At 39.4% G+C, this 23,033-nt stretch overlaps 1 protein-coding gene across 1 annotated transcript; it reads right to left on the reverse strand.

Moving 5' to 3' along the window:
- Positions 1-12,362: 12,362 nt before the first annotated feature.
- Positions 12,363-14,189, reverse strand: LOC128737690 (annexin B11-like). The gene is made up of 3 exons (XM_053832385.1): positions 14,077-14,189; positions 13,397-13,517; positions 12,363-13,258 (listed from the first exon to the last, which is right to left on the reverse strand). Exons 1-3 carry the CDS (start codon positions 14,141-14,143, stop codon positions 12,625-12,627), a joined length of 822 nt encoding a protein of 273 aa, XP_053688360.1. The 5' UTR covers positions 14,144-14,189; the 3' UTR covers positions 12,363-12,624.
- Between the last annotated feature and the right edge of the window lie 8,844 nt (positions 14,190-23,033).

A 23,033-nucleotide genomic window follows, 5' to 3' on the forward strand; every position in this document is an offset into this window, starting at 1 on the left:
CGTAGCGTCAGTACGGTACTTGCTATATTGTCTGATGGCTGCACGTTTTGCTGTTTTGAGGCATTTGAGATCAGCGTTTGTCCAGCCTAGTTGAGCCGGTACGTGTTTAGATTTTACAGGTACGAATTGGTGATAGCATACACAATGATGCTAGAAATCGTCGTCGCAGCGAGACTGGCATCATAATCACTAAGAACTTCGTCTCAATCAACAAGCACCGGAAAATCGTTCATGCCATTGAAATTAACCTTTCTGTAGTCATATGAGAGGCTTTCAGAAGCGTCCTGGAAGCGTTGTTGTGGGCTTATATTTAGCTGCGTCAGTATGGGAGGATGATGCTTACAGAATTTTACTAGTGGTGCCGGAGCCTCCATGACCGTGCAGTCTACACATAATTCATCACTAACAAAGCACAGATCCAAAATACGATGATTCTCGTTTTCAATCGCGCATATCTGTCTAAGTCCAGCGGTACTATATGTATCAAGTAGTATTTTTTTGCAGCTGTAGAGAACTGTAAGAATTACGCTGCCAAGAGATCGCGCTTGACAAGCGAGTGGTCGTGGGTTCGAATCTTAGTAGAGTCAAGCCATTCGATGTCAAGTGACTTTAGCATGGGTTTATTCTCAGGCCCCTCCATTTACCCTTCCTTCGTGCTGAATTCTATATTTATCCTCTGAAGCCTCTTGACAGTACAAATGTCCCTCCTATAGTTAAGTGTACTGGTCCGAGGTACGAATTAGTCCTCGCCAGGGACGGCTATAATATGGGATAGTGCTGGCAGCGAGGAATAAGTGGGTAAAGTAGATCAAGCTTTGAAGGAAGGGTAAACCCCAATACACGCAAGCACGCATAAAAAATTCAATAAGCATATCGCTCACTCAATAGCGATTATAGCAAAAAGAAATGCAGTGCAGGTCATACAGCAAACACCCGGGCGATATTACAATAGATCAACTATACTGGTCGCAGTAATGAGTACACACATGAAAAAAAAGAGATCGCGCTTAGGTTGAAATCACCAAAAACTATAATTTTATCTCTAGGCTCCAATTGCGAAACTACCCAGTTGAGTGACTCGAGATGGCAATCGATTACATTATCGTCGTTAATCCGATCTGGAGGGATGTAAACTACACAAAGGTAGATAGCTGCGTCAACAATTATTAAGGTATTTAAGACTTCACCCTACTTTTCCCTCCGCAAGACGTTTCGATCTAGGAGCATACGCCGCCGCAAAAAGCTGACGATATACAAAACGCTAATAAGACCGGTAGTCCTCTACGGACTAAGGCAGTAACTTTGCTTACGGAAGACATGCGTGCACTTGCCGTTTTTGGATGAAAGGTGTTGCGGACTATTTTTGGCGGAGTACAAACGGAAAGCGGAGAGAGGCGTAGTTGTATGAATCACGAGCTACAGGCACTGCTTGGAGAGATTTCCATCCTACACCTGGCGAAAGTTGGGAGACTACGGTGGGCCGGCCACGTCGCAAGGATGCCGGACGGTTGTGTAGTGAAATCCGTTCTCTTCAAGAACCCAACCAGCACCAGGAATAGAGGGGCTCAACGTGCTAAATGGCTCGACCAGGTTGAAGCCGACTTGCGTGTGTCGACACGCGCAACGAATTGGCGACGAGTAGCCCAGGACCGAGTACAATGGAGAGGAATTCTTGATACGACAAGAGCCACCCCGGCTCTCGGCTGAATAAGTAAGTAAGTAAGACTTCACCCTTCCATATCGACAGACTTCGCAACCAGTAATTAGAGTATCAGGACAATCACAAGACAAGTGCAACGATACTACTGACTCTCTAGCAGCACCGTTCAGCCGAGATACGAACATATGACGACTGGCTTGTTAGACCAGCATCGTACTTTGAAGCTAGCTGGGCGGAATCTGTTGGAGCTTTTGTTGAAATTCCTTATTTTTCAGCTGTTTAATTCGCTTCAGGATTACCCAAGAAAGACAGTTTGTCATGGTCTTTTTCTGCCAGTCGCTAGCTCGTTGTTGTTGGCGCCGATTGATATTCCGCAACCGCGTTAGATGTCTGGTAGTAGAATCTTTCTGGAGAGAGCACACCTGTTATTATTGAACGGAGACCGCACTTTTGCGGCCAAAATAGCTTATTTCCACTATTAGAAAACCATACCATCGACGTCAGATTTCAGCAAATATTTTTTACTTTTTCAATTTTTTCACATTGGAAAGCTTGGGATCACCACATATTGTCTCAAACTGGTTGAAATACTTCTAGGAGAAGATACATATTGATCTGGAAAAGATTTCAATCGGTTTACTGGGAATTTGGCTACCTGTTCATTTTACCCACAGTTTCCTTAATAGAAGTTGTTGGTTGCTGGTAATTCTTTACATAACTTTGATCACATTATTATCACTGAACAAATTTGCAAGATCCAGGGACATAATCATTGAATCCACTGCTAAGTGAATCAATATTGATTACGATGCTTCAAATTTTATGGCTTTCGCCGATGTTTTCAACTAGGAAGACAAGCTAAAGTTTTATTTTGGTTGTTAATCTTTGCTTCATCGATTATGTTGGCTGTTATCTTATACTGTAATAACTCTCAACGGCGAAAAAACCACTACGTCATTCCGCATTTTTGTTCAACATATGGCCGATTCGTCACTCGGATCAAAATACAGACGACAACACACCCCGGCTCGGAGCAATTACCGAATCTGTGCCGGCATTGAGCCGTAACCGATACGCATAAGTTATTTCCGGCTCCTGTTTCGCTGTCTTCAGTGTGTCCTCCAGGTTGCCTATATCTAATATGAATGCATTCAACCAGAAACGAAGGAAACCCTTTTTCAGCCGAGCTGCCGTCGTCGCTGAAAGGTTACCGTCGCGTCGTGAATATCGTATACTTCCTGCAGTGTGGTATAGCTTTCCAAACACAGTCGTCTCACGGAGCGAATCATCGACAGTTCATTGAGACGCGCCACATCTGGGAATTTCTCAACAACTCAATACATGCTGTCTATCAACTTAATTACGAATCTGTTTCGGAAAAGGATGGCTGCTGTGCCATTGTTGAGACGACTCCCAACCCTTCCCAGGGAGCACGGCAACAATCAGTCCTCTGATTTCTCGAAAATCATCACGAAAGTTTCGATCAAACGGGAACTAATTGAATGACTTGTTTCATGGTTGAATCTTCAAGGTGATTTCCAATTTTGGGATCGATTAAATCCATTACGACCACACCTTATTAATGGTTGAAGATGTTTCCAAAGCGTAGAATTATTTCCAACGAAAACATTTATATTAAAATCGGAAACATGGAAATGGCTAAAGATTGCCAAACTTCAGCTTCAGTTCTAGTCCATGGAGATAATATTATCGATTAACCGTCTGCGTACTATTACATAAGGAAATGAATCCTGGTGTGTGCCAAACATCCTGACGGTGATTATTCCATCTTTCTCTGCACCGTAAAATGCGTATCAAACGACCCGAAAGCCTCAGCGGCCCTAGAGGATCGTAATAATTAAGAGTGATAGAGACATTCTCGTTCCACACATTACCACCGTCCAACACCGCCACCACCCGTACCATATCGTGTGGTGTGGTTTCGGAAACTCACTACGGGTGCAAACGTAAACGGGAGAGTGCGTTTAACGACCGTTCGTAAAAAATGTGAAGCACTTTTCCATCAGTAGAGAGGAGCATCATCCCTTACGGGCCGACCTTGAGTCTAAGGAGACCCCGTAGAAAGCAACTTAAAATTTCAACAGCACAGATGTCGAAGATTCTTCCGGATACGCACTGTTTCGGTTTTATTGCTGTTTTGGTACTTACCCGGCACGGTAGCCCTAAAATACAAAAACTCACTCCGTGCTGTATCACCATGTGGGAACCTTTACCAATTGCCGGCAGATGATGCAGGGCGTTTTAGTGGCCCGGCCAGGTACAAATGGGAAAGGATGAGTGTCGTAAGATGGGCGTTTCGAAGGGAAATAGTCACTGCTGCTGGCTGGTTGGAATTAATGACGGCGTGTAATTACCGCCTAAATATGCGCCGGTAAAGAAAGTGCCACCGACTGGAAAACTTCTAACAAGGACGAATGGACGCAGGCGATACCCTCCTACCTATGTGATAGTTAATTCTTACGACTGTACCACCGCCATCGCGTGGTGACGGAGCGTGGTGGAAAAGTGATCTGAAATATGACGTACCTGCTTGCCTAACGAAACAAAGAGAGAACACATTAGACTGTTTCGGACGTCAGTAGAGGGTGCTTTAATTCTAATGTCATTGATTCAATGTTTCATGAAATTAGGGGTTGATCCAAACGTTTTGAAATGGTTTGACATTCAGTTTTAATGCTAATTAACCCTGCTTTACGGCACTTCAAGGTATATTTTGTTATGTTTACAGACAAAGAAATTTTAGTTTTAGTGCCATTTAATATCCTTTTCAATCGTAAATGTTAAAGATTTATTCTATTTTCCTATTTACTATTTTATTTAGAAAATTGGCAAAAGTTAATTGAAAAGGCCTTGTTGAGCAGTCCTGAGCTGTTTTAAATATAATTTCAACATCAACCTGACAGCATACATTTGTGGACATTGCATTGAAATTTTAATAGTTTCAATATAGGAAACGGTAGTAACAAGAAAACGTCCAACGCACGAAAACATCCAATTGGCTTGCGTGAATTCAACGCATAGCTCAGAAATAGAAAAACGAACAGAAAATGCCTACTTATCTTCAATGTTGTTTCAGTTATATTAAACTTTATTTTACTTTTATATGTATACATTTCATCCGAGTATTGCTTCGAATTCGTATAAAGTTTATATTATTTCAATTGCAAATCGTTTTATTTGCTGCGGCTTTGTTTTGATTCTGCTTATTTTTTTGCAATTGCACAATTACCTTTCGTTAATTTTAATTCGTATTATTTTTCGGGGTAATGGGGGAGGGGGCTTCGTAGCAGCAAGGTTACCGACTCTGCTGTGCCAAGTGAGTGGTTATAGGTACGAAACTTAGTAGAATCAGGCCATTCGATGTCAAGATGTTACTGACAGCGAGGAACGAGTGGGTAAAGTAGAGCAAGCTTTGAAGTAATACACTCAAGCACGCTGGACATAATAATATGTGAATAATGAAGTGAGTACAAAGTGCGTAGTGAGAAGTGAGTGCGTAGAAATGCCAATTAAGCATTGAGAAGCAAGAAGTGTATGATGAGAAGTGTAAAGTTAGAAGCGGGAAGTGAGCGTAGAATATGAAGTGAAAAGCGAGACGGGAGAATGATCAAGTAAAAAATGAGAATTTTACAGAAAATTTTGAAAATTTCTTTCAGTTAAAAACGAATAACATTGTTGTTCATAACCAGTAACTGGAATCCTTTTGTATTTATTTGCATAATTAGGTCATTGCAAATCATTTCAAATAATAATTGCAAATAAGTTTTTTATTTATTTATTTACTTATTTATTTGTCTATTTAACTTCAACTGACAGAGTCTCTTGAAGTATAGGTATGGGAAAAGCCGATTTGAGATGACAACATTGACGTCCCAGATTACGATTCGCTTTTGAAATTTGTTTGAGTAATGATTGTTGAAGGTCGTTCTTGTATCCAGCTCGATTCCTAGGTCTTTAGCAACTCTGACCCGTTCAAGACAAGACTCTTCGATTTTATAATTATACACAATGGGTGATTTGCTTCGCGTAAAAGTAATGACTGAGCATTTGGAAGTACTGATGGTCAGGTTGTTCAAGCGACACCATTTTATAAATTGGTCAATAAAGCCTTGCAAGAGCCTACAGTCCACAACAGAGCGTGCAGAGAGAAATATCTTTAGATCATCAGCATATAGTAGCTTGCAGCCCGGTGGGATCACAGAACAAACGTCATTAAAGAATATAATGAACAATAATGGTCCTAGGTTGCTTCCTTGTGGGACTCCAGACTGATTTGAAAAGCAGTACGACTCAGTGGAACCTAGTTGAACTAAGAGTTGTCGATTTGTTAGGTAAGTCTGAAGCCAGCTGACGAAGCCATTAGAAGCCCCTAAACGGTTCAGTTTCCGAAGCAATATTTGGTGGTCAAAACAATATTTGGTGGTCAAAGTCACCCCCCCCCCCACCCCCCCCCTGCAAATTGGCTTGAAAAATCGAGGGGCAAAAAAATAATTTGTACGATATGAGTTAATTTTTTGTCATAAAATCAATTGTCTGTGGGTTCTACAGCCTGAAAAACTCGAAAAATGATTGTACGAGTTGAGTTAATGCCTCTAGCACGAAATAGAAATGAAAATTCGAACAACGGAATTTCCGAAAATCGGCCGAAAAATTTTCTTTCGTTTTTGTCATTTTCGTAGATTTTCGCATGGAAAATAATGACGTCTATATTAAAAGCAAGAATAGATTTGGTTTTTACGTTTAAACTTTAAGTAAAAGTGGCTCAAATCATTTTTTTTTGCTCGATCAAAAAATCGTTTTGTTTTTTTTGCCCTCCCCCCCTTCAGTGGCCCAACACCGGAAGAACAAAAACTTTATAAAATATTTGTAATGGCCTTATTTCACTCTTTTTTGCAATAATTAAAAACTATTGACCATTTCAGCCTTCAAAAAACACAATAAAGAGTGATCAAAAGATGACTGTAATACAAAGAAAAGATAACGAAGTAATGGCGAAAATACGACATAAAGACATCAAAACAACGACAACAAAACCAAAAAACAAGACGAAAAACGACAAATAAGACGTTTGAAGACTTGAGTGTAATAAATAAACAGTTTCCGTTTAATCCTCTGCGCAAATTTAACCTCCAAAATAGTACGTATAAGCTGGTTTTTGAAACTGCTAGCTGGGCAACAGGACGTCGTTAAAACGGTATAAAGATGATGAAACGGCAACAAAAAAGTGATACGATAACAAAATGATATTGAAAAGACACCAAAACAACGATAAATGGACACACGACGAGAATAATGAATGCAAAGGAAAGTAAGGAAACTAAGAGATGACGAAAAAGGCAGCGAAAACGTGTCGAAAATACAATGAAAAACGGCGATAACACAAAATAAAGAAGACGGAAAACCAAAAACGGAAGAAGAATGAACAAAGATTAAGAACGAAAGTGAAAAGTAAGCTTCCTTGAATGATTGAATTCAAATCTGACGTGTATTCTGAACTGATTTGATTAAAAAAATTCCGTATTATTTTCCTTCAAATATAACGAAGGATACGTTCCGCGTAAGCTTAAAAATTCATGTGAAAAGCTACTTATGTTGCTTACAAAATAAATGGGATATTTATTGTACAAAATAAACAGTGAACACAAATCTAGGCGGAATGAAACGGAATTCGGCAAAATCAGGCTACACTGGTACTGAGCAGTGAGTAGTGAGTAGTGACTGGTGAGTAGTGATTAGTGAGTAGTAAGTAGTGAGTAGTAAGCAGTAAGTAGTAAGCAGTGATTAGTGAGTAGTGAGTAGCGATTAGTAGTTACCCAGCTAGCACCCACTCGTATATCAATGTACGAAAACTATCGTAAATATCTCCTAACAAACTCGAAATCGTAACTAAAGCTGGATAAAGTGGGATCAAGTTGATTTTTTGTCGTATATAATGATAATGACTGACATACATACGATTTTCAGCACAAAATCGTAGAGTAGTACGGAGTGACTCGCGCTTAATCGGATATTATCGTATATAAATACTTATATAGTCGTAACGCTCAAAATTATTCGTAATCACGTATATCGTCTCCAAAGTAGTACGGATATGCCAATTTTGCGCATGAAATACGATTTATTTAGCATGTATATCTGTACGTAATGCTGATTTTTACCTTTTTTATACATATGAATATGCTAGCTGGGTATTGCGAAGCGAATAGTGAGTAGCGAGTAGTAAGTAGCGAGTAGTAAGTAGTGAGCAGGGAATCAAAAATCACGAACGCACAAGAGACAAAGTATAATGAAAGTTGGTCACTATTGCATGGAAGATAGTACTAAGACAAATTATCGTAGCTGTTTATCGTGGATACAGATGTTTCATGACAACTATGTTGTTGCCTGTGAAAAAAAACACTGCTGTGTACAATACGTATTGTATGCAACAAAAAAACTACAAGGTATACAGCCCTACGGGTTGTACGAAAGGGTGACGTAGGACTATATCAGATCATTAGATCAAAGACTGTAAACTGCATTTCTGGCGTATGTATGTTTATAAGAATTTGTGAGTGTCATTGTTTAACTGAATGATTAAAAGAGCGAAATATTCAGATTCAATTCTTCATTGCATGCAATGGTGACTTTGAAAATAAGTGGACGGTGGTTCATAAGTACAATGCCTGCAAGCATTAAGACAGAGATTTCTTTTAAAATCATTTGTGTGCATCATAAAGGTTGAAATAGTAATGAATGACCAGCCCACATATTATTGTACTAAATATGATTATGCGTAACTTGACATGTCTCAAAAATCTTACTTTAACTTGTGGCCTTTAAAAGGGCCATTGGTTGCAAATAACATTAAAGCCAAAGTATGTTCATAAAATACATAACATACTTTTGACATAAATGGCAACTGGCACGTAAGTGATGATGATGGAACCGAGGAGTTAGCGGCGTCTTTTGCTGTCACTGTCTTTTGCTCCGAGAAGGTTTTACTAGTTTAAGTACACAGCTTACCGCATGTTACATAGTAGAAAATATGGCACAAACGCAAAAATTTCTGTTTTATTTATTTGTTTATTAGAGTTATGAGGAAATTTGTATTTCATTTGTATGGAAGCCCCTCCCCCCCCCTCTTAGAAGGAGAAAGGGTCTCAGTACACCATAGAAAAAATTCTTACTTCCAAAAACCCCACATGCCACATTTGGTTCCTTTTGCTTGATTAGTTCTCGACGTATGTAGAAATTTGTATATTAATTGTTTGGGAGCCCCCCACCCCTCCTAAAGAAGGGAGGGGTCTCAATTTACCATAGAAAAAAAATCTTGCCTTACGAAACCCCTACATGCCAATTTTGGTTCCATTTGCTTAATTAGTTCTAGAGTTATGAGGAAATCTGTATTTCATTTGTATGGGAGCCCCCCCCCTCCCTCTTAGGAGGGGAAGGGGACTCAGTACACCATAGAAAAAAATCCTACCTTCTAAAACACCCACACGCCAAATTTAGTTCCATTCGCTTGATTAGTTCTCGAATTTTGAGGAAATTTATGTTTCACTTGTATAGGAGCCCCCCCCCCCCCCCTTACGCCCTCCATAAAATTACTTTCTTACCCCCTCCATAAAATGGCTGGTCATTTTATCTATCCAACGACATATAAATTGTTCAGTTTCGTTCAGTGGTTTAGTAGTTATTAACATTTGAAATCTTTCATTCAAACGTTACACTTCTATTTTCGTTTTCACAAAGTGCTACCCAGTCCCATATAGTAAACAAAGACGTAGTCCTACGTCAACAATCCTAATCATGTCACACTGTGTCGACAGCGGCAGTGTTTGGTAGTTACCAAGGTAACGTTGGTAACTTTTGTACGCCAGACTCCAGAGAGGTCAAAGCAAGCTGGACTTTTCCTTAAGGTTTTTGCTGTTTGTCCCTTTTGTTCAAGTTGCTGATAAAGTATTGCCTTTAACCAGCCGACTGGCGACAAAGACATATTTTATTGTATACCTGCATCACCAACAACGAGCGCTTGTGAGAGCGAGTGTATATCAAAACATATTCTCATCGAAAGTTGTCCTACTTGCTGGTGTGAAGGGAAATTCATGTGTCCTAATATTTTGTTATCGTGATACATTCTGGTTGCTACGTGTGTTTGTTTTATAGGCAGAGAATAACTGATTTATCGCTCTTCGTTTTTGTCGGTTATTTCTGCGTATGAACAATGATATTTTGATTCCGTGGTAGGAGTATTGTTTGATGCGTAGTAAGTAGCGAGTAGTTAGTAGTGATTAGTGATGAATGAGTGGTGAGTAGTGAGTTCGGAGTGGTGAATAGTGAGTAATGAGTAGTAAAAAGTGAGTAGTGAGTAGTGAATAGTAAGTAGTGAGTAGTGAGTAGTGGGTAGTGAGTAGTGGGTAGTTAGTGGTGAGTAGTGATCAGTAATTAGTGAGTAGCGAGTAGTGAGTAATGATTAGTAATTAGTAAGTAGTGAACAGTGAATGGTTATTAGGGAGCAGCGAGTAGTGAGTAGTGAATAATGAATAGTGAGTAGTGATTAGTTAGTAGTAAGTAGTGAGTAGTAAATACTGATTAGTGAGTAACGGGTAGTAACTACAGTGGGCTTTCGGAAAAATTAACTCTCTGAAAATACTCTAAAAAGTTAATTTTGGTCTTAACTTTTCTGAGAGTTTGAATTTATTGGTTGTCCAAGCGTTGTTCACACACATGTGTTTTCCTTTTATTTTTATTTCACATTTGTTGGTTTATTGTCGCCTTTCAACAGTTTCATATAGAGTCGCATCATAATTGGGATTAAATTATACTCTTGTATCAAACAGTTGCAATACTAATTCAATACAGGCACATAGGGTACGGGAGGGTATTTTCGGCCAGCGCAGGCGAGCGGCATTCTCGCGCAGCGACTGTTATTTGAGTCTTGGCTCAAGCGAAAATTTGAAATAATCGTTTTGATTGACGATGGAATGAGGCTTCAGTGCTACGTCTGTTAGTCTGTGGATTAATGCTATGGAAATTCATTCAAGTGGATTTGCATCTCTATAATTAGTGTTCTGATCAAAAGGGCAGAGACGAAGAGAATCTCTCATTGTCACTTAGGACGTTATGAAAAGTTACGGAAGAATCTGAAATTACAGAAAATAAAAAAAACATTTTCCAAATTAAATTCCACTGTTTTCGAACTGACACTGATGAAGCCTGCAAGTCGTAGGCGAAATACGTGTCTGTCGTGAATAAATATCAACAGTGGAATTTAATTTGGAAAAAGTTTTTTCTTCTCTTTGATTTCAGGCTTCGTATTCTATTAAGACGCTTCAGAAACTTCAGTCAATTATGGGGGAATAGTGAATAATGAATAGCCAGCTGTGAGTAGTGAGAAGTGAAGAGTGATATTTGACAAGTGAGAAGCGAAAAGTGGGAAGTGTGTACTAGGAAATGAGAAATGAGTAGTAAGAATTAGACCAACCTCGTGGGTTCGAATCCGGTTATAATCTCAAATTATAGCTTGCACCTTCCAGCATTGTACAAAAGGTAGGTGTCACAACGATTACTTGTTAAGCGTAGCTACCAATAATCTCCCTTTTCAGGCATTTAGAGGCATTTTGGAGCGATTCCAAGCTGGATTTAAGTTCTTATTTTAGCTGGTATCGCATTATCTACTGGGATTAATCCGTTTCCGGTACCTAATGGTAATGCGAACTGCTTCGTTTCCGACAATACTCATGACGATGAAGAGGAATCCCTGATATCCCATAGCAATAAGTATTGGAGAAAAAATTCTTTATAATCACATTTACCACAAAAAACGAAAGGAAAGAGGTAAATTTATGTTAAAAGGTTGGTTTAATTTAATTAAATGTTACTTAGGTACCTGCTTCGAATAAATTTAGCAGCAAGACTGTGTGCAATTCTATGAACTAATTTTTTATATCAAAAGTAAACAATAAATGAAAGCTTTGCCTAGCTGTACGGGCAGTTTGAGGACAAATATGTTTATTATTTGCATTGATTATATGTCTTGAAGAATATTAAATTACGCTTAGCTGCTTATGATTGTGAAGCAGTGATGGCTTAAATGTGTCTGCGAATTGTTTTGAGGGATGGTTAAGAACTTTTTTATAAAAAATAAAGGGGAAACCGATTCTCCAGTTTATTAATGATTCCTTGAATATGCGTGGAGCTGAATGCTTTCCGGCATAAATGCCACATGGTGAGTTTTGGTAAATGGTAGCTGAGGTCGCATATTTTAGATTTTATTATAAGCAGTAATGGTCAGAAGTTGTTGCGACCCCCGCAGCCACGTAACCAAAGGGGGAGGAAGTACCAAATTCGACACGTATTTTTCAGTTTAGAACCCAATACATTAAATGTATTACAACGTATTGTAGTTCTAAGCGCCAAAATATGCAAATAAAGCCATTGGAATTGAAATATGGTGTCCGAGCCCCCGTCTCTGGCTACAGGGCAAACCGCGACTTTCCTAGAGAGTAGTTCAAAGCTAGATATACGAAGAAATTTTACATTTTGCCATACGCGAATCTACCTTTCGGAATCCTTTAGTTCCCATTGCAAATCCTTTCATCACTTTGTCGTTTCAGTAGAATTCATATTCTTAAATCAACCCTCCTTGGTGACCATATTTTCTCTTTGGTTCGACCAAATGCATCCACTCAGGTATCAGAAAGCAGTCGAATATTTATTATAATCGATTCAACAACAAATTCTAAGATGTACAGCTATTCGATTGTTGCATCTTGTAAGTGAAGGTGCGTACACACGTTTAATGATTTCTGCATTGCGGCTGTAATAGTTTCTTCAAACAACGTTGGTTTGAAGAAACAGCACACAATCTCCATCATTGTGTGTACGCACCTTATGTCCTGTTGGAGTATTTATTCTTTTGGTTAAAGCTAGAGTACATATTGAAAGCTGTATTTTTGGTCTTAAGCAGTTTTGGTTCTAAAATCACCGCGCAAGTCGATGTCGTAAGTAACCTCTTCAGTAGTAGTTGCTTGAGTTGTGGTTGATGTAGTTGTAGTTTGCGGAATCGGTGCAATTGGAGATGAAGGAACTGGAGCCGGAATAGCTGGAAGTCCCGCAACAGCTTCCGTTGTTGTTTCGTAGGTAATTTTCTTGGTAGGTTTGACCGAAGGAACTGGGCGACGGCGAGTGGGAGAGCCAGGCAACTGAAGAGGCCAGTTGTAGTAAACATGTCCATGTTGAACGTTTGAATCGGTGCCATATTTATATCCAGGAACATGTCCGTGACCATGTCCATGACCATGGCCATGGCCGTGGCCATAACCGTTCCCGTGACAGTACCCAAATTCGTTTCTGCCTCCATGGTTATGCTTGCGACCTCCGTGGTGACCATGATGATGCCCATAATCATAGTCCACGTCGTCATGATGAAAACCACCGCGGGCTGGAGCCTGTTGTACTGGAGGAGGAGGAGGTGGTGGAGGTGGATGATTCTGACGGTGTGTCGGTGCTGGCGCATATAAGTAATGGTTCGGTCCGTAACCACCGGGATAACCTATACCATACCCGGTCGGAGCTCCTGCTGGTTGGGACTGACTGAAAGACGATTTAATTTGATCATTCACACTTTTGAACACGGCTTTCGTATTTTCTGCCACTTGAGCAAACAGGTTCATCGTGAACGGATCCAAACCGAACGGACCGTAGCTCAGCGGCTGTCCAAACTCCACTTGCCTTTGCCGAACGCCGTGACGTGAGGGACGATGAACAGGAGATGGCGGACTATCCTCAGCCGAGTTTTCCAGGCTTAAATTTTCTTCGGAACTGTGACGTAAACGCCCATGGACGGCAACCGCTGCAAAGAAAGTTAACGTAAAGAATTATTTTGAAAATTTTCAGTTTCATTACAATCGAAGTTCTTGCAGAACTGATCGAGTTGAAAAAGTAAAAAGTAATATGTTTTGGTGAAAAATATGCAGATAATAAGTTGTTTGTCTGATGGCGGATGTGCAAAAACAAATAAATTTGATAATGATGGTAGGATTAATCAGGAGTTACTCAGTTTTATGTCTGGTTCAGTAAACCGAAGGTTCAAAATACATGTTAACATAATCACACTTCTTGCATGGTTTATTATTGATATTCATCTAAATTAACATAGACGAAATTTTCTAGCCTTTTTTTTTGTAAATTTTACAAACTTTGTCCGCTAATTAAACTTTTAGATTATCGTCACCTAAAATTATATTCGTTTACAAGTATTCTTCCAAACGAGTATTAATCACTAACTTGTTTTACTTGATGTAAGCTTCAGGGCCCGTAAGATAATGGATGTTATTTCCCTATAAGTTGTATATGAAGTATGTGAAGTATATGAACTATAAACACTCGACTTGCACATCCAATTTACTTACCTAATCCAAATAAGTGCAGAACAATTAAAACTTTCATTGCAATTCGAACACTAAACTTCTCCGCCATCCTCACTGCTCAGAACGCGATGCTGATTTGAGTAGAAACGAGCGCATTTACTGGATTGATATCAACCAGCATCTGCCTAGACACAGCCCAACGCCAGCAGGCCACCGATCGATGCGGCTAGAGCCGAACGGAGCCGGAATTCAGGTTGCTCGATCGACAGTACAACAAAAACATATCGCTGCGAAGGTTACCGCCATTCGGACGCTCAACCTCGCGCATTACGCACGCTACCGCCGCCGATTCGATGAAACCGCGACGGGGTTTCACCATACAAGCAGAACTAGTGAGCGTATAAAGACACGAGTGAAAATCCTACGGAACGGAATTTTTGTCCATTCACCACCGCACGAAAACAAAGAATTGAAATCAGAATTCAGCTGCCAATGCGTCATCTATGGAGCGGCAAACAACGAACATGCGGTATCAAGTCGAAACGTTTTGTGTCGGGTTTGTACGTTTGCTGGATTCGGGTTCAGTAATGCTTGCATGACTGTACGGACTAACTGTATACTAAATGTGCTATTATGAAAAAATACTTTTACTCAAGTGATCCTTTCCTATTGGCCCAGTCCGGAGATGAGTCAACATATGATCGGTCAACCTAGAACGCGGTGGAATTGAAAAAGTTTTCATGCTAAATCGATTACCTTCATATGACCTAGCAATGCGAATATTAAGATGATATCGTTGTAATGGATTATCAACGCAACCAGACAAAACATAATGATTAGCAGGTTCACTGTACGGGGCAGAATGATTAGAAACTATTACATTGATTAAAGAGTGCAACATATATTACGATCCTGTTACAGATACACACATTTTGATTACCGCTTGTTATTTTCTGTAATAATTTAGGTAGATGATAATTATTCTGTATTATAGATACATTTGTTATAAAAGGACCTATGGAAATATTCTTGAGAACCTTCTTTAGTGTGAGCCTCCCTAGGATCGTGTTCAACTCATTCCGCGCTCGTCGTTACTTGGCCAAATCCTCCCTCGTGGTAATGCTTAGGTGGCTTTTCCAAGAATCTCCATCGCTAGTTGCCATTCCCGGTCATACCAATCATTTCATGCGCTCGAGGTTTTCGCGGTTGCCACCTTGTCGACGGCCAAGTATATCCTGCTCCATTCGTCTTCGAGAGTCGAAGCATCTTGCTCTACACCGTACATGTACTGCTGCTAGGTCGAGCGGGCCGATATTCGCTTCGCACCCTGACGGGTTGGGAGCGTACATAGGTACTGTTCGAGAAAAACTAACCATCGATGAGAATCTCAGATCAGGTTGGTCAGGTGACCTACAGGTGACTTTGTGGATATCTTTGCGGGGAACGAAAGTGCTTCTGGTCATCCGAGGTCCCGGGAAACTGCAAAGTTGATGCATCGTTGGCCGATCACCGATCTATACCTTGCTTCTCCGCCAACCGGGGCGTTCGTATCCCCGATAACGATCTTGATCTGTCTGTTGATGGGGCTGCCATCTTATAGTGCCGAGACAACGCAGTGCCTTCTTTTCTGTCACTATTCGAACTTAGTTTCCACCAGAGTTGGTTCTCCGATTTCCGCTAAGGTTGCTCGTATTCCGGCTGGTACCACGAGAAGGTAGCGATGGCTGGATGAAAGGCTAAAGACCGACGTGAGGTTTATGTTGCACATAATCCAGCCGTTCACCAAGCCATTTTTTTATCGGAAGGTTTGACCACTGCGACCATTATTTTGATCTATTGTGGTATTCCGCAAGCCATTATCTAACATGATGTGTCAATACGTAATTGGATGGCAGACGACCAGTGTGAGAATATGGGACCGAGAGATGCGAATTAAGGGCCGTTTCATCGACTACAACAGCATTTGCGTACACTACCCACGCTTAGTTTGAATACCCGAACCCGACCCGTGTCCGATTAAGAAAAAAAATTAAAAACCCGTACCCGACCCGTACCCACAAGTTTATTTTTTTGATACCCGAACCCGTCGCGTGGGAGTATAAATTAGTGGAATCCCCGCAATATAGTAGGTGATCTTCTCACGAAGGAGTGTGTGCCAGTCGAAACGCAGAAGCAATATTATGAAGAGCACATTAGGCTTATACAAATTTGAAAAAAAGTTTATGTCCTGGTCTCAATAATACAGTAGGATTTCGAATTTGGCAACAAACGCGTGTCGCCTATGTTCCAAAATCGAGACCCTTTTTCGATATGAAAAAATTTAATGTAAATTCTTAAGAAATTGACTAAATATCATTAATCAACGATTGCATCCATTTTATGTTTAAAAGATCCGACAAGAGCTATCCGTCCGGTGCAAATAAGTTATTGGCACTCTGCGGTAAGACGTAGTCCTACGGCAATAAAAATATTATTGTTCGAAACCACATAACTTTTTTTCATGAACATACTGCGGGCATCATTTTTTCGTCATTTAAAGCATGTATGCGCAAATTAATTGATATTTAAGAAAATTTTTGGAAGTGAAATATATTGTGTTGCCAAAAACGAATACTTTTGTTGCCAAAATCGAGGCATGCCAAAATCGAACCATGCCAAAATCGAAATCCAACTGTAATATCAAACTTCCAAAAACTAAATAAGGGGCCATCCATATACCACGTGGACAGCTAAGAGGGGGGGCGAGGGGTATGAAAATGCCCACGCTTGTCCACGGAAGGGGAGGAGGGGGTATGGAAAATGCCCACGTGGACAAGTTTTTTGAATTATTTGAATATTGAATTAAATATTGAGTTAATTATACATATTAGCATTAACCGATCAGTGATTGTTTTTGGGCCCAAATAAAGTTTTATCTTTTAAGGCATATGTTGCCCCAAACACATGAATCGAGCATTACGAGAGCACATATTTGGCATAAATCTTGACGAACAGATTAAGCCTGTGCTAGTACTCATAGATGTTGATTGCCTAGCCTGACGTTTGATGTAATTCAGTAATAAAGATTGTTATTTTTTACAACCCTTCCCAAGCAACAATGTGAGTGTTATTGTACTCTTATTACGGTTTTCAAGAACAATTTTGGTCTTAAATTCCACCATAAGAATGTAATAAAACCTAAATTGTTACTTTCCTCTGGGAAATGATAAAAGCAACGGCAGAATCCACGGATATTCACCAGTTACGTGACTCATTTATCATTTAGGATATATCAAAGGATTCGCCTTTAGAAAATTTTACGAATCACATCGCGTCGGGAAGGTGTTTTGTTGTGTTGAAGTAGACGGCCAAGTTGAGGTGCTCCGGTTAGACAAAGATACTCTGGACAAAAATCGTCAAGCGAAGGTCAAGCTGAAACGGACTTTCTTGCAGTTGATAATAATTTGCAGTAGACAAGATCACAAGAAATAAGGTGAAACGGTACTGAATCCCAACATGGCCGGAAAAATGGCGTCCATGTAAGGATATGGGTACCGTGAATTCGGGTGAAATTGATCACTTTTTCGAGTATTTTTTAAATATCTTTGAATAGAAACATATTTAGGAAGATGATTCAATTTTAAAATAAGTACTGTAGTGCTGGCTACACGACAGTATCATCTATATCTTATATAAATAGTTTTATTTTAGATAAAACTTAATGTAATCGTGAAATTGAAAATTTACAAATAACGGGTGAAATTGATCACGTAGAAATCAAGACGATATTGCTATTAAACCATACGCTCTGACAGCAATAACCAAACGTGCAGTATAAAATCTGGCGTAATCGAGATATTGCCTGTATGTAGGCAACAATGTCGCGTACAGCAACTAGCACAAAAATCAAACAGTCAGCTCTACATTAGCATGGTTGATGCATCTGCTAAATAAATATGAACGATAGAAAAGATATTAAGCCAATTTTAGCATCATAATCGTTTGTTTTTGTTTAAACATTGCTGTATATATGTGTAAATGTACGATTTTCGTATACAATCTTCACCAATCTAGTGAAACAAACAATTTAATTCTCCTCATATACGGGAGCTTGACTGTCTCTTTGAATGTGTAGTTGCATTTCGCTATGTAAGCACAAACCGATCTCTTGTACTCTCATGCAACTGCCATATGGAGCGTTTGTAAAATTTGTGCGAAGTATTGTCTGTCTTTTGCACCCTTTTATAAATCTCCATTCTGCTTTACAGAAAGAATAAACTTTCGCAGGTGGCAGCTCCATTTCGCACCCATAGCGATCTAGAAATCTATGTTGCCTCAGTTCATGATGTTATCAATCGTTTTATTTCGTAAAAGGTCAAATCAAACAATTTCTGTCGCATAATTTTATTCATGGAAATTATCAAAGCACAGCCAGATAATTAGAGAATCGAATTAGTTCTATCAAAATTTCCTTCTGCAACGAAATTTGTGTTAACAGCAAGGAGTTTTATCGGGCATGTTGAAAATTGCGATTCGATCAAAATAGTAAATTTTAAAAAATCAAGCCATTTACAAGATCAATCTTGCTGAAAGCCAAGTGACTTTGACCTGTAACTCAATCTTTATATGGATGGGTGCATATTCAGCTTTATGAATCAGTATAAACGTAGAATAAAGAGTTTTTTACTCGTTAGTCCAAGCTGATCAATTTCACCCGACTGATCAATTTCGCCCGAATCGACGGTACCATCGAGCCGGACATGTTGTCAGAGTGAACCATTTCACCATAAGGTCCTAACACCTTGCATGCAGATTTTAATACGCTGCGGAAAATTGACGGAATTCATGGAAAAACTCAAATTTTCGCAACGACTAAAAATCCGTAGCTTCCTTTCACATAAGCTTTTTTAATAAATATTGCATAAATCAAGTTGAAAACTAAATTTAGCTCAATGCATTTCTGTTTTGTTAAATTTGGCATGTCCACGTGGACAAACAGGGGAGGGGTTGGGGGATCAACCCATGTCCACGCTTGTGTCCACCGAGGGGGACGGGGGGGTTGAAAGTAGGTATTTTTCTGTCCACGTGGTATCTGGATGGCCCATAAAAGCGAAGAAACCAGTGTTTATTTTTCCCGATTATTAAAAATCTATTACTAAAATTTTATACAGTACTTAAATTTTAGTTCAAACCGAACAAACCATCAATTTTTTTCGACCAAAGCACATAAAGTAATCTTCCAGGTAGAGATAAACCAGCTTGACAAAAGTGGAGTGACACAGATGACCTAAGAAAGCTACAAACGTATAACTTGACCTTCATTTGAATTTTCCTTTGAACATACGTGTCACTCGGGTAATCACCTTATATTTTAAAATAATTCAAATCCGTGTCACTTACTACTTCAAAACTTGGTAACCACGAAGTGGTATGAATATCAGGGCATTCCTCAGCTGATGTTGGGTCTCCAACAATAACGTCTTTACCTTTATACACTCAAGTCGATTTTTACGCGAAGGATACGTTTCGCGTAAATCAAAACCGCGTAAATTCCGAAAATCGCGTAAAAACCCCGTAAATTCCGAAATTCGCGTAAAAAACCCGCCTAAAATCCGAAATTCGCGTAAAAAAACGCGTAAATTCCAAAATTTGCGTAAAAAACCAAAATTTCGCGTAAAAAAAACTTTGTGGATTTTAACACTACGCGAAAAAATAGACGCTTTGAGCACATCCGCGTAAATTCCGAAAATCGGTAAAAAAACCGCATAAATTCCGAAATTAGCGTAAAAATAGTTGCGTAAAAAACCGCGTAAAATGCGACTTCAGTGTATTAAGAATGCAAACGGTTTGGATATCAACTCTTTGTCAATTGAAAAAGCTCGCAACTCTTTGACATCTTGACTCGTTTTTAATTCGTTTGCCAGTGCCGTCTGAACCAGATGAAATCTGGGAGAGTTGTGTATGGAACATTTTCAGAGATAGTGTAGAACAAGTTGTCTGCGGTTTTACAGAATGGAGCCGGGCTGCGGGTTGTATCTTTTATGTTCATAGTACTTTACGGCTGTTCCGCTTAGTTGGTTTCGAGATACGATGCTGGTCTTAACAAGCCAGTCGTCGTATGTTCGATTCTCGGCTAGGCGGTGCTGCTAGATAGAGTCAGTAGGATTATTTCACTAGCCCCGTAACTGTCCTGTACTCTAATAGCCGACTGTGAAGTCTGTCGATAAAGAAGGCTCAAGTCTTAGAAAGGACGTTTAAGCTCAAGGTTTTTATTTTACTGTACGGCTGTTCACTCACCAACTGAGGAGCAGCAGCATTAGGGACCGTAGATACAAGAGATACAGCAGGACTTTGTTCGGCAGCATTGTAGATAGTAGCTAGTTCTGCAGGTGTTCCATATAAAACTTTTTTTGAGTTTTGCGTTAGTGAGGCGGTGCTGTCAGGTGAGTCACAATTGAGTCGGGGTAGTCGAACCATTCCTGCCTTCTGGTAATCAGTATTAGGCACATTCCAGCGTTGCGGGACACTATCCTTACTATGCAAATCAGTTCCTATTTCATCAAATCCCTGGCATTCATGTGGAAAATAACATGCTCTTTAATCAATTATTTTACAAGGCATTTGCCAAAAAAATTGGTGAAACAGGAAGCAATTCACACAGTAAAAATGGCTGCTAATTGTGTCCCTTAACGCTGGAATGTGTTATTAGGATGACTTTTTTGCACGTATCTCCACTACTTCGTGGTTGGAAAATTACGTATCTTTTATTCATCATCTCCCAAGATACTTTCGTGCAAGTAAAACACATATAAGCGCTAAAATGGCACCACCCTTAAATTGTTCAGCAGGATTGATAACTAAACGATGACCGTAACAGAAAGGTTTGGAAGAGTGCTTACTGCGCATAGAAAATCCTTATCTAGCTCAATAAAAAAGCAACATATCTCAACATGACTTGATTTGATGTTATGGTCGGGGCGACCATTGATCCCAATGATAATCATAACATGCCAACAGTCAGAAAATTTCAAGTTTCGAACACTTTAGTGACATCTTTCTGCATGTCTGCATTTTGGAGCTCCAAAAGCACAGATAGCTGATATTCCGGAGTGTTCTGGATTTTATTACAGTTTTAGAGCACCTGCAGAAAAAAGACAGTTGATGGAGACTAACGGTATAATTACTTTAACTTTGTACTTATTAGGTATTTAGAGATTTAAACTCGTTGAACTGTAAAAAATCTGCTTATCACTAAAGAATGCAGCATAGTAATGACACTTTATTTTTTTGCCCCTTAATATTTTGAAAATTTTTGAAGGGGGGGGGGGGGCGACATAATTTTTTTTCAAATTTGTATAAGCCTTAATGGTGATACAGACGAAACCGTTACGTTGATAGATCTAGGAGCACATGGTGTCCGCTGGACACCGTTCTTCAGGAAACTGAGAAGGAAATCGGGATGATTACGGGGGTAATAATGAAAATTAATGAGGAAGAACGTTTGCCGGCCGTATGGTTCGAAGGAATTGTGCACCTAATCTATCAGAAAGTTTTATATCACTGGCTGCTATAACAAAAGAATTCGTGAGACAATTTCAATCGGGATTTATGGGTGACCGATCCTCCTCAGACCTGATTTCCGTGGTGCGAAAAGTACTGTGGAAATGTCGCGAATAGAATTATGTAGCCATACATAACCTTCTCATTGATTTCAAAGCAGCTTACGTTACAATCAGTTGAGGCACATTCCGGATGAATGGAAAGGCTTGTTCAAAGCGTTGATGAATCGATTGATTTTCGAACATTCGAACATACATCGAAGACAAAATGCAAGAGGTTTCAAGGAGACAAATGTTAGACTCCCACTAAGAAATCGGATTGATGGTACGGAAGCCGATATGATAGACTAGCTCGTGTATCTGGGCTCATTGGTGACCACCGATGGTGAAACCATAGACGTATATTGGCAGAAAATCGTGCTTAAGTTGGACTCCAGAGGATACTGCGGTCGAGTAAGTTTCGCCATAGCATGAAGTTGACCATTTACAAAATAATGATAATAATGCCTTATTCTTACGTGGAAAGTGCTATGCACGCGTTGGACCACCGTGCTTGATGTCTTTGAACACATTATGTTGCGCATCATCAACGATGAAGTGCCATGAATTGCACCAGCTACTAGGAGCGCTACCCATCGTCCGTATCGCGAAAATCGACCGGATGCGTCAGAAGAATGTTGGACAACAGCGTACCCGAGGAAAGTTTGACTTCAAAAATATAATTGATATATATAAAATTGTTAATAAAATTTACTACAAGTCACGTTATGTTTTCGCATCAAAATGGAATTTATGAAATATTATTTGTTTTCAATTTGTTTTAAGTTTTGATAATCAGTATGTATTGACATGTGCTATTTATAATACAACTAATCTATTTAAATATTTAAATTAATCTATTTTTACATAAAACATTTTCTAATGAAATGGTCAGTTTTCATTATACTTTCACAATTTACATCGTGGTTATAATTATTGAGCGTAATGAAAACTATTCAAGATTTTCTATAATATTGTTTAACAACAAGATTTGTGTTCCGTTTGCTATTTTTTATAGCAAAAGTAGCATTCAACTTAATTTCAAGGCATGGAATTTTTGCAACCAATTTTGTTATTTTAATCGTCAACTCAATCAAAGTGGAATCCATCCGAGTAAAGATCACATCAAATTGCGTTACGGTAAAACGCAGTTGAAAATTACCTAGTTTACCATTCTTTACAAACTTTCAGATAATAAAATATCTATTCGTAAGGTTCTGTATGACATCTGGCTGCAGCTTCTTCTGTACGGGAACCCACTTTTTCTTCGTGTCTTCCTCAAATTTGACCTCCTTGGGGAGCTTCCGTAGTGCCTACTTCATGTCCTTGGGTACGATGGGGACCCCGTTGCACAGTGGGGCGACTCCATACAAATGCTGGCCAAGCAAAAAAATCTCTTTAAATCAAGGATAATATGTGGTT

Source organism: Sabethes cyaneus, chromosome 2, assembly GCF_943734655.1.
Source record: "Sabethes cyaneus chromosome 2, idSabCyanKW18_F2, whole genome shotgun sequence".
In the NCBI taxonomy this organism is placed as follows: Eukaryota; Metazoa; Arthropoda; class Insecta; order Diptera; family Culicidae; genus Sabethes; species Sabethes cyaneus.